Here is a 12,998-nt window from a genome sequence, read left to right as displayed (position 1 = left end):
CACAGTTTGGTATCTATTGGCAAAAGCTTAATGAGCCCTTCTGTGCCTGGGGCCCCTGTCTCAGAGGGCATGATGGAGCTGAGATTATTATTTTCATGCTATTTATTCCCTTAGTCTTAAAATAATGATTCTTGGGATCTTCCCTTCTCGTTTGGGAGAAAACTATGCTAACTGTTACTTCATGTTATTAAAATTGAATGTTTTAGCCACAGTTCCAACATATTTTTTCTATATCCAGAAAAGTAAACTAAACTTCAGGGATTAAGTCTAGATTATCCTCTGTTATTCATTTCTCACATCCAGTCAAATCACAAATCCTAAGAATTCTATAACTCTAAAATCTGCAAAATCCAATTCCTCGGCTTCACCCACATCCTAATTTCCTTCATTAAATTCTCATAACCTCTCACTTGGATTACTGAATGCTTTTCCTCCTTTTTTCTAAGACATACTTTAAATTACAGCAAATTATCGCCTAAAATTCACCCTATTGATTTCACTCTCTTTTCTAAATATCTTCATTTCCTCTCCATGATATGCAAAATAAAATCCAAGTGCCCAAACTTAATATTAGAGAAGCCTAGCTCTTGTCTGCACCCCTCTATATAATACACACGACCATTCCCCTTAGGGACCCTATATTCAAACACATCAAACTACTGACCTTAAAATACTTTCTAACACCTCCTTTCTTTTTTTTAAATTTTTTATTTTACATTGGAGTATAGTTGATTTACAATGTTGTGTTAGTTTCAGGTGTACAGCAAAGTGATTTAGTTATACGTATTTATATATCTATTCTTTTTCAGATTCTTTTCCCCTATAGGTTATTACAGAGTATTGAGTATAGTTCCCTGTGCTATAAAGTAGGTCCCTTTTGATTATCTGTTTTATATAGTAGTGTGTATATGTTAATCCAAGCCTCCTAATTTATTCCTGCCCCCAACCTTTTCCCTTTGGTAACCATAAGCTTATTTTCTAAGTCTGCCATAACCTCCTTTCTTTAGCACATGCTTTTCGTTCCTTACTTGTAACATCTTTTTCCCATCCTTTTATTTTTTTTTACATAATTTATCTTTTTTCCTGAGAGAACTTTATTTATTTATTTATTTATTTATTTATTTATTTATTTATTTGGCTGCGTTGGGTCTTCGTTGCTGCACGTGGGCTTTCTCTAGTTGCAGTGAGCAGGGGCTACTCTTTGTTGCAGTGTGCGGGCTTCTCATTGCAGTGGCTTCTCTTGTTGTGGAACATAGGCTCTAGACGTGTGGGCTCCAGTAGTTGCAGCACATGGGCTCAGTAGTTGTGGCATGTGGGATCTTCCCAGACCAGGGATCAAAACTGTGTCCCCTGCATTGGCAGGAGGATTCTTAACCACTGAACCACCAGGAAGTCCCTCTTTTATTTTTTAACTTATTCATCTTTGAAGGCTCGAAGCAGTCATCACCTCCTGCAGGAAATCGAACTTCAATAATCAAGTGGAGTGCCCACCCAATTGATCCTATAGCACATTGTCAACATCAGGTTGCACTGAGCTTCTCTTTGTGTTTCATATTTGTATTGTATCTCCACTGTCCTAGCGTCATGTGTGGCATGCTGTATGTATTCCTTAAATACTTGCTGATTGAATAAGAGAAAATTAACAGAATGACACGTGACTAAATGAATGATTATTAATCATTATTAATATCCATAATTATTTCCTCAAAGCCAGAGTTGGGGACATTAGGTATAATATCACATCAATATTTATAATAAATAATAATTTAGTATTATAAAATTGAAAGTTATAATAGTTTGAGCTTTATTTTCCATTGTTTTACGCTTATTGCAAAATCAACATATTTTACAAAGGATCTATTATGCAACCATCACTGTGCCAAGCATTCTAACATAAAAAATAGTAGAAAAATACATTGTTCCTACCTGCAAGGACATTATAATTGGTTTAAACCCCTAATTATTTTAAATGTTGTATAAATTGATTTCTGAAGGTCTATATGTGATTAAAAGATTACAACACAAGCAAATCCTACTGGAATCTGATTCTTTTTCTTCTAAAGGTAGCATAAGGTCAGCTCCATCAGCCCTGTGCTCAATGACTGCAGTGTATATCTGGAATTCTGTTTTCTCCATCCTTCTAAAACACAAATTTATATCAAGGGGGTAGAGGGCTACACTTGGAGGTATAAAAGATCCACCCTTTCTTGTGAAAGGGTCCCGCAATTGGGTTCAATAAAAATATGGTTCAAGCTACCTGGCATTGATTAAATATCTTTGACCTGAGAAGAAAGATGTGCCGGTGTTAAAAAGCTTATTATAAGCCTTCAAGGAGTTTTTGATTTGTCAAATCATAGGCTGCAGCCCCAGCCTAATATTGGTAATGGAATCCTAAATTTAGTTGCATGCCTGCATTAGAAACACCAAGCTTTGGCTCTAAAATGAATTTTAGAGGCCAGTTCTCAAATATTCTTATTTGCAAGTTCTGAGAACAAGATTAATATGCGCTTGCATTATTAGGAAAGGAGTCATGTCAGCCCTGTAAAATAGATAGGCAAGGGCAAAGGCAAAGACAAGAAAAGTAGGACAGCACAACGGGCCCACTGCCCCTAATCCACAAGCTTTCTCTTATTTCCTCTCTGCTCCTGGCCTCCATGCTCCAGGAAAGAACAGTGCAACCTCAACCAGCAGAACCTCCAGGGCATTACTGAAGAGTCATTTGGAGATTGGGACTCTGGAGGCTCTGAAAAGAGGATGGAAAAAAGGCCCTTTGACCTGATGCTGTCGGAGAATGTGCGAAGAATAAAGTTAATAGATTTTCATTTTTACAAGAAGTGCATAAGCAACGCCCGTTCTTTTCCTGAGCTAGTGTTTGGGGATTCTGAAAGTGGTACCAACTTTGTAAAGAAGTTAATTCCTGCCAACGGGTTTGCTACATGAAAAGTCAAAGGCTATACTGAAGAGTCATTTGGTTTCCTTGCTGCTGTCAGAAGTTTCCTTAATTGAATGAATTCAGAATACATAGATAAGATAAAGCTTTACGTCTATTAAAGTCTGAGAAGTTTAAAAATGAATGGTTGTATCAATGGGCATGCATTTGCCTTATTAACCTACTTCTATCCTTCTCATGTCTCATGCTCTTGGACTTTGGTCATTTGGGTCTGACTCAGAATCATTTGACAATGTCAATGCCAATACAGAAAACAGGAATTCAGTTCCAAATTAAGTCTCTTACAATAAACCCTCTTAGATAGTTTTCTTACCTGTAGAATATTGTATATTTCTCAGATTAACTAAGATAAATAATACAAAGTGCTTAGCACAGGACCATATCAATGTTTAGTAAATTCTGTTACTATTTTCTAAATGTTAAACTGTAAAAGAATGAATAAGAAGGGACTTCCTTCTTCTGGTGCAGTGGTTAAGAATCTGGCTGCCAATGCAGGTTACACAGGTTCGAGCCCTAGTCCAGAAAGATCCCACATGCCACCGAGCAACTAAGCCCATGAGCCACAACTACTGAGCCCGTGTGCTGCAACTACTGAAGCCCACACACCTAGAGCCTGTGCTCCACAACAAGAGAAGCCACCACAATGAGAAGCCCGCACACTGCAACAAAGAGTAGCCCCTGCTCATTGCAACTAGAGAAAGCCCAGGTGCAGCAACTAATTAATTAATTAAAAAAAAAAAGAATGAATAAGAAAAGGGGGTAAAATAATCCATTATAGAGCAACAACTGCCAAAGAAGTGTTTTCTTAACTTGACTCACAGGATTCGAATATCTAAAGAAAAGATATTAGTCTGTCTAAAACATTAAAGAAGAATCATAGAGGCAAAAATTGATCTGGCACTTTCAAGCTCTCTTTAGTGGAGAAAGTTGTTTGAATCTTTACTTGGTGTTTTTTTTTTTTTTTTTTTTACTTAAACACACCTTTGTTTATAACACCCACAAGTAGCTAGTTATAAGTCAAAGACACATCAAAGTTTACATGTATTTTGGAGTTGCTATTTATGAACAAATAAGGCTTTGAACTTCAAGAACAGTGAGTGAGGAGTGTGTTCAGCTTAGCTCTTAGTTTTACTTTTTTTTTTTTTTTGAGGTACACTAAAGTGAATCAGCTGTATTTATACATATATCCTCATATCCCCTCCCTCACACGACTCCCTCCCGCTCTCCCTGTCCTGGCCCTCTAAGGCATCATCCATCATTCTTTACTTGTTTTTAAATAAAAACAGGAAGGACCAACTCAAGCCAACTTATGTGAAAGTAGGTAGATATTTTTATTAAAATATAAATGATTTCTCTGGAATTCAAGGCAGGAACCAAAATACAACCAGTCCTTTTCATGAGAAAGGGAACTTGAAGCAAACACAAGATCCTTCTCACATAAATTGCTCTTCTATTTTGTCCTTCCCTACTGGCAAGTTTCCTTTACGTACCCCTCTGGCTCACTTACCCAAGCACCATCCTACCTTATACATATCCCATCTAGTCAATCCCACTCTGATCTCTGATTAGCATTTTTCTGCATCATCATGTGTCTGCTTCAGCTCTTACTCACTGCTATCTTAGTTCCTCAAATTCTTAATTCTAAATTTATGAGGAAATAGTAAGACTGGTTAAGCTCAGCCCATTTTTCAGGTCACATCACATCTGTAAGAGGCTGCTGCCTAGGAGTTCATCATACTAAACTTGGGCCATATTCATTCTTTGTTCAGAGCTGAGAGTAAAGCATGAATGCATCCCAGGGTCATGTGCATGGACTCTGAAGCCAGATACTCTAAGATAGGGTCCTGGTTCCAGCACTTATAAGCTGTGTGACCTGTACTGAGTCACAGAATATCTCTATGTGTCCATTTCTTCTCAAGGTAGTTTTTAGGATCTAAGTGAGAAATATCAGGCAAGATGTTTATAAGAGTGCCTTGGCACATAGCAAACACTAGTCAGGTGTGAGATATTGTTTTTTGGCAGAGATTGATAACTTTAAGTCAAATTCCTGTTATTTGCTTTACATGTTGACCAAGCCACTTTGTGATCATTTTGCTTCCTTGTTTAGCTTCCCAAAAAGGAATAAAATCCACTGTTTAGTGGTAAGAAGGAATGGTATAATTGGAAGATAGTTTTCTCTCATCATTAAGCAGCACACTACTATTCTGGTATGATATATTAGGCTTTTTATTAAGTTGGTTAAAGTGAGTGAGCATCATCTCTGAGCCTGCTCAACTATGGGTTACTCTGGAGGTCCAGAGGGTGATTCTGTAAGGTCGGATCTTAGCCCTTAAATCACAGTACCAATACAAACCCAAACATGTGGTGTATCAGCTGGTCCCAGGGGAGTATTCCTCCAGCAAAATTTTACCTTACTAGTAACTTTTTTAACATGAAAATTTCGTATCCATGATTTAAGACCATTTACAGTGTATCTTACTCTACCTGTACTGCTATAAAAAAAACACCCTCTCAAGGTGAAATATCTATTTCCATAAGCCATTACCTTTTTTTTTTTTTTTTGCTCTTTTTGAATATTTTTTATGTTTATTTATTTATTTATTTGTTTTATTGGCTGTGTTGGGTCTCTTTTGCTGTGCGCGGGCTTTCTTTTAGTTGCAGCGAGTGGGGGCTACTCTTCGTTTTGGTGCGCGGGCTCCTCATTGCCGTGGCTTCTCTTGTTGTGGAGCATGGGCTCTAGGGGCGTGGGCTTCAGTAGCTGCAGCACATGGGCTCAATAGTTTTGGCTCACGGGCTCTAAAGCACAGGCTCAATCGTTGTGGCACATGGGCTTAATTGCTCTGCGGCATGTGGGATCTTCCTGGAGCAGGGATCAAACCCGTGTCCCCTGTATTGGCAGGCAGATTCTTAACCACTGCGCCACCTAGGAAGCCCTCGAATATTTTTACAGTTTATCAGAATTCCACAATTTCTAGCTATAAGAAACTCTCTGGTCAAACATTTTATCACCGTCATTTTCTCTCTGCTTTATTTTATAGATTGTTATATTTTATTACATTAGTAATTTATTCCAATTTCTTTCCAACTGATGACATTCGGGGGGAACATCTCTGAATCAGTTTCCTAAGTCCCTAAAGAGACAGTACAGAAATCACTGAACAGCTTATGGATGGATTAATTGATTTCCCACTCCATCTCCTGAAACTCCCATTTACCATTAACTATATACAAGCGTGAGGTTTTGTTGAAGCAAAATTTGTCCACTGGTGCGGTGTCACTGCTAGGACAAATGTCACAGTTCTGAGTGGTGGTATACCCAAAGAGGTGTGAATGAGTGGGCATCCTACAACCAGGTCACTTTCTTTGATTTCCTTAGAATTTCCGGTATATATGTGTGTTTAATAAGTACTTGCTGACTTGATCCACTGAGAATTGATCACAATAATATCATGGCTGCAGGAGGTTTCAGGCAAAAGAATAAAACCCCTTGGGAAATGATGTCCACATCTGTTGCCAGTGCCCTAGTTCAGGTCAGCAGGAAATACACTCATTTTACGTGTGTGGATGATTTGTCAGTGATTGTCATGTTACAGAGATGCAACGAGGAGAATAAGAATAAAGAAAAGTACTGGAACTGGGGGAAACAGACTAAATTTCTTCAATGCTTTATTTCCAGGATGATGCCCTGTGGGTGATTTCTTGAGCTTAAAAGGAAAACTTAAATGTTCTTTTTCAGCAAATAGAAAGGCCACATTTGGCTACTAGATAGTCCAAATTTTAACTGCATACAACTTAAATTTACAAGAAGCAGCTGATGAAATGGAAAAACTCAATGGGAAATGGAAAATGCTTGACAGATACTAAGCATTATTTTGGGTACTCTCTTTCCTTTTAATTCTAAGCAAATCCCTTAGCATCCTTGTGTTTGTGTCACATCATTTGCAAATGAAGTAAAAAATATGCACCTTCCATATGGCCTATGATAATTTATATAATACAGGAACACTATAAAAGCAAATGAATTTTACTTTATTCTTAATACCTCCAAAATATCTATTTAAGTGACTTTGAAATAATTTTTCCATTTCCATCTGGATATTTTGCTATCATAGATTTAACCTCTTTCATAGTCTATGAACCCCCTTTTCCCATAATCCCAACAGCCTGAACTTGTATTATCCATTAACAACGTAGTATCAAGCACACTTACCCTGAGTCTCCACCCCACACCTCACATTTATATTAAGGTGCCAAATTATGCAGCAGAGTTCTCTGAGGGTTTATAAAGGACGCTATTTATTTAATATAAAAGAAGCAAGCAAAGAGTGTTTCTCATAACCAAGAGAAAGCGTTTTTCACCCTGCAGATATTGAGTGAGAAAATACTAATGGCAATTTTACTAAAAAAAAAATCTAAATAACAAAATTGAATCTGTTCCAAAAGAAATAGGTTACCAATGGCTGTGGTCCATGGAAAGAAAAATAAACATTATTGAGACACCGTTTGCCTCATGTTTATCATACCCTACCTTATTTAATCTCTATTACAACCTTTTAAAATTAGGATTATTACCTCTATAATACAGATGAAAATGCCATACTCCAAGAGAGAACTGGTAAGAAGATAAACCAGATACGGGTGATGTCATCTCCCACATCTGGTGTACAGCATCATTCATGCCCAGTGAAGGTGGCCAAACATTCAAAATGCTCTAGGAGGGGGCCTCCTAGGTGGCACAGTGGTTAAGAATCTGCCTGCCAATGCAGGGGACACGGGTTTGATCCCTGCCCCAGGAAGATACCACATGCTGAGGAGCAATTAAGGCCATGTGCCATAACTACCTAGCCTGCGCTCTAGAGCCTGTGAGCCACAACTATTGAGCCCATGTGCCACAACTACTGATGCCCACATGCCTGGAGCCCGTACTCTGCAACAAGAGAGGCCACCACAATGAGAAGCCTACACACCACAATGAAGAGTAGCCCCCGCTCGCTGCAACTAGAGAAAGCCCACATGCAGCAAAAAAGACCCAACGCAACCAATTAATTAATTCATTCATTTTTTTAAAAAGTGGGAAAAAATGCTCTAGGAGGATTTCTAGCTGATGTAAGGAGTTATTTCTAAAACAATGATTTCCAAATTAGGCTGTAATCAGTAATATCTAGAGAACTTTTTAAGAACAGACCCCACACTTGGAGTTCTTGATGCAAGAAGTCTAAGGATTTTTTGGGAATCTGTATCTTAAGCATTTGATACAAAACCAAGTTGTGGTAATACTCCCTTTAGTAATATCAAATTCCAATAACCTGGGCCATCAAAACAATTTTTTGAGGTGGTAGTAATTAATCTGAATATAAAACAGCTTTTTAGAAGAGGAATCTTTACAGCTGATTAAAGTAGACTTCTAAAGAGACCAAAGTCTTTTATTCTGTTCTAATGTTTTTCACTTGCTCTATTCTCTACAAAGTCTTGAACTTCTAACTCTACTCAACTATTTTGTAAATGCTTTAGCTATAAGAGAAGGTCAAGGAAAAGGTACAAATGACTCAAATAAACTCTTCCTTCCTTTTCAAAAAGCAAATCAAAGAACACTCCTTAGTCATGGAGAACCAACCTATATCTAAGACAGCATACTGTGTTTTACTGATGTTGACTCACCCTTCTTTGAAAAACCATTGCAGTCATAAACAGAGGAGCTTCAAGAGGAAGCCGCTCATGTTATCTTATTTTTGTTTGGCATCTCATGACATAGTCTGCAGACTGTGTGATTTGAATTCATTCTGCAGGTCCCCTGCAGTTGTAAATAAAGCCCCAAGATGGATAAAATACAAGTACATTAGAGATCTCCTGAAGCAGACACCTTTAAACAGAAGGAAGGCACTTCACATCCAGAGAGTAGAGGATGGGGTCAGACTCAAAAGCATTGTGCCTGTCCATGTTCACTTCACTCTTTAAATACTAGTTTTCCACATGGTTAAGATATATATAAGAGAGTGACTCCGGAACGTCAACTACATTATCCCAGCATTTCTCTCTCTTAGGTTTCCCTGTCCCCTTTCTCCCACCCCAGGAGCTTCCTCATTGCCCCTTTCACATCTTTGTTCCTCAGAGTATAGATGAGGGGGTTGGCACTGGGGGTGACAATGGTGTAGAAGAGAGTGAGGAACTTGCCCTGATCTTGGGAGTAGCTGTTGGCCGGCTGCAGGTACATGTAGATGATGGTTCCATAGAAGAGGATGACTACCGTTAGGTGAGAAGAGCAGGTATTGAAAGCCTTCTTGCGCCCTACCGCTGACTTGATCCTCAGCACAGCAGCAGCGATTATGCCATAGGAAACGAGGATCAGGGAGAGAGGCACCAGGAGAAGAGCAACCCCCATGGCAAAGGCGAATGCTTCCACCAACGTGGTGTCTTCACAGGACATGGCAATAAGAGCAGGCAACTCACACAGAAAGTGGTCCACCTTGTGACGCCCACATCGGGACAGTTGCATTGTCTGGGGACACACAACAAAAGAGTTTAGAAAGCCACAGCACCAGGCCACAGTCACCAGCTGCAGGCAGAGACGTGGGTGCATGACCACAGTGTAGTGCAGGGGCCGGCAGACAGCCACATAGCGGTCATAGGACATGACAACTAGGAGAACACACTCGGTGGAGCCCAGCACCATGTAGATATAGAGTTGGGTCACACAGCCATGGTAGGTGATGGTCTTCTCTGGACCCCAAAGGTTCCACAGCAGCTGGGGAACAATGCTTGTTGTAAAGCAGAGGTCCAAGAAAGACAGGTTCCCAAGAAAGAAGTACATAGGTGTGTGGAGCCTGGAGTCCATGACAGACAAGAGGATGATGGCTGTGTTGCCCACTAGGGTCAACATGTAGAAGACCAAGATAAAAGCAAAGAGAATAATCTCCAGCTGAGGATGATCAGAAAAGCCCACCAAGATGAATGGTTGATGGTAGCTGTCATTGTCCCTTCCCATAATCTTGACCAGCTGTTATGGAGACAGAGAAAAAGAATTAGATAAGATAGCAGACGAAGACTGTACCTGACACTCTCCAATTTCCACTTATGGGTCTGTGAATTTTGGAAGGTCATTTGCCCTTCCATTACTTTTTAGCACATACTTATGGATATCTATTGTATGCAAAGCAGTGTGCCTGACGCTGCTGCAGGGTAGAGGATGAATTGACTTAGGACTTGTTCTCCTTGGTGAATAACGTATGTAAATAATGACAAACAAAGGAGAAAGTGAAAGTTCTCTAAAAGAAAAATTGTTAAAGAGCAGAGTATTTTGTGAATTATTTCCAGTTTATCTGGAAAGCCCCTATAGAAGAGTTTATATTACAGGAAACTGTGGTACCTGAGAGGTTTTTTTGTTTTTCGGGTTTTGTTTTGTTTTTGTTTTTGTTTTTTTTGGTTGTTTTTAAAATAACAAGCAGGAATGTTACATGTAGCAGACTGAGTGAAATACTTTTCAAGAAGAGGAAGTAGTACATACAAAGGCCCAAAGGGCCAAATTCATGGATGATGCTCAGGGCATCCGTGAATGTATATGTCAGGCAACTCCTTAATGACAGTGGTTTTACTGAGATTAAACACAATAGCTTTTGACTCTAAAAGAAAGAGTTGAGATAGACTGGATTCTGCCTCTATAAAAGGCATGTCTGCAAATGCGTGGCCTAAAATTCAGCTTATCTCTCTATATTTTGGCTTTTCCTCGTGCAAGTGAGAGAGAAGGCTAGATCCTCTCTACGTCTCCACCCAGACTTCAGTTATTTATGTGACTCATGCCATCAGGTATATGCCCTGAATGTTTTCAACTTCTCATGGCTTCTACAGTCTATGCTATGGTTTTGATAGGGCTCTGCCTTGTAGAATAGCACCAGTGTTCACCCAGGCTTGTATCCGCTGTAGTAACAGCAAATGGTATCACGGCAACACACAAGAAAGAAGCAGTGAGAACAAGAGCACAGAAACATTTTGAAGAATGGGTGTCTCCATGAGATTGCTGTCACCACCAGTCGAGCCTGACAGTGGAAAAGTTATGAACTCTTTCTAGCTGGAACTGCAGGTGGAAATCCTGTAAGTTCCCATTCACTGCTCCAGGCAGAGGAAGCTCAGCAAAGCCCCCTGAAGAGATGAAAGGGGGCAGAGAATGATTCAGAAGTAGCCAGCCAAGTACCAAAAACTTTACCAGGTCAGCTGAGTGCTCAAAAGGGAGGCTTTCCCCCCCACACACACACTTTGCTGGTGTTGATTGTGTACCACTTGCACTTTTTTTTCCCACAGACCTGTCACAACTTACACTCAAATTTAAAAGAATCAATAAAAGGATCCTGTGAGTGGCAACAATAAGCTACACAAATGGCTCAGCTACATATATCATTTAGGACCTGATTCCTCAGCCGAAACTGCAAATGTATCACATTTATTTATTTATAATGTATCTATTCTAAGGGATAGTTTCTGAATGTGCTGTTCTTTCATTCCAAGATGACCTAATGCTCAGCCCTATGTCCAATACCCAGAGGCTTACCTCTGTTTCACCTAATAAGCATTTCAATTATAAATTAATACACACAATTTTTAATGTTTTTTAGCTCATCCTTAGTTCAGACCATGAAATTGCAAGGAATAAGACTGTTGAAAATGGAAATCGAAAGTAATTAAGCTGAAAAAAAAAAGGAAAGGAATTAAGCTGTTCAAACACAGGTAGTAGTTTAGTTAGCATATCACACTATAAACGTGTACTAATTTTGAAAACTTTGGCCTAAAAATCTGGATGGATGCACTCGACTTGATTCTCTGACTAAAGTTTTGCCCAAACCTGTACCACCTACCCACAAAGAAAGACCCATGAATGGGATTTAACAATACCAAGTAGTAGCGCTATTTTTTTCTGTTTCAGGTATGTGGGATATCCTAAACAATCATCACTCTTTTCACAATTACAATACATTCAATGTTTTGCAGAGCGTTTACGCCTACACTTGCAGGCTGTCCTTACAGCAGCCCTGCAATGTGGGCAGGCCAAGCATTAGGTTCTCCATTTCAGAGATGAACAATCTCAGTGACAGAAGGGTCAAAAAGAATAGCCAATGCTTGCAGCTTCATATCGAAGCAACTTCCATAAAGCCAGTCCTACCCATCAGCTCAAAGTTTCATTCACTCTGCCTTCCTCCCCCGTTCCTGTCTATTTAAACCTGTTTAAAGTTGATCTTTTATTACTACTCCCCCACTAATCTGCACATACAGACCTAATGATGACATTCTGAGTACTGGCTGGGGAGAAGCTTGTGATCACTCTCACCATGACCAGGGAAGGCTTGCAATGCTTGATTGCCACTGTAACAAAACAGAACAACACAGAGGTTTCCTGTTCAAATTGGCTATTACTTGACAAGGAGATTAAAAGGGATAATTTGATGTGTGTGAATCTAAGGTCAGAGGATGCCCTTGGATTGGCCCAGCTACGAATGAGGAAGCAAGCAGAATATACTTTCTCCTAATCTACTTGCCTTAGATCCACTTTGTTAAAAATGTGGTGCATTCAGTTGTTACTGAATTGTTTGCAATAGCTGAGTTCCAGAATGGAATTAAAGTGTGAGTTGGCCCTGGGAACGCTCTTACTCTGGTGCCCTAACAGATATAAACCCTAATAGAACTATCACAAAGATAATTATAAATCCTTCGAAGGATCAAAGGTACAGAAATGACTCATTGCTGCAACAAAGCTCATATCAAAATCCTCACTGTTGTTCTTCCCAGAAAGTAAAAGACCTACTTTCAGTCCTCCTTACTTCAATTCCAGAGATTAACCAGGAGTTTTCTCGGGGATAAGGCAGCTAATTCTGGTCCCTTTTAGTTTCTGGATCTTCTGAAGGAAATTCCAACAAAAGCTCTGATGGGGAATTGAGCACAAAAAATAATCTCTGCCTCATTAACGTTTTAAAATGAAGCTTTAAGCATCAGAGCTTGAAAAAGAAATAGTTAACTATGGGCAAAAGTCATAAGGACTGGCCAGAGGTGGCATCTCCTCTTAGCT

The 12,998-nt window shown here is 39.4% G+C and overlaps 1 protein-coding gene across 1 annotated transcript; it reads right to left on the bottom strand.

The window, feature by feature from the left end:
- Positions 1 to 8,987: 8,987 nt before the first annotated feature.
- LOC130836743 (putative olfactory receptor 2W6) lies at positions 8,988 to 9,935 on the bottom strand. The gene has a single exon (XM_057709241.1). It carries the CDS (start codon positions 9,930 to 9,932, stop codon positions 8,988 to 8,990), a length of 945 nt encoding a protein of 314 aa, XP_057565224.1. The 5' UTR covers positions 9,933 to 9,935.
- Positions 9,936 to 12,998: the final 3,063 nt, after the last annotated feature.

Source organism: Hippopotamus amphibius, chromosome 15, assembly GCF_030028045.1.
Source record: "Hippopotamus amphibius kiboko isolate mHipAmp2 chromosome 15, mHipAmp2.hap2, whole genome shotgun sequence".
Classification (NCBI taxonomy): domain Eukaryota; kingdom Metazoa; phylum Chordata; class Mammalia; order Artiodactyla; family Hippopotamidae; genus Hippopotamus; species Hippopotamus amphibius.
This window is presented reverse-complemented; position numbering and strand designations above follow the sequence as displayed.

Coding starts and splice junctions, on each gene's coding strand:
- LOC130836743 (XM_057709241.1), bottom strand. CDS start 9,932: ATGGGAAGGGACAATGACAGCTACCATCAACCATTCATCTTGGTGGGC.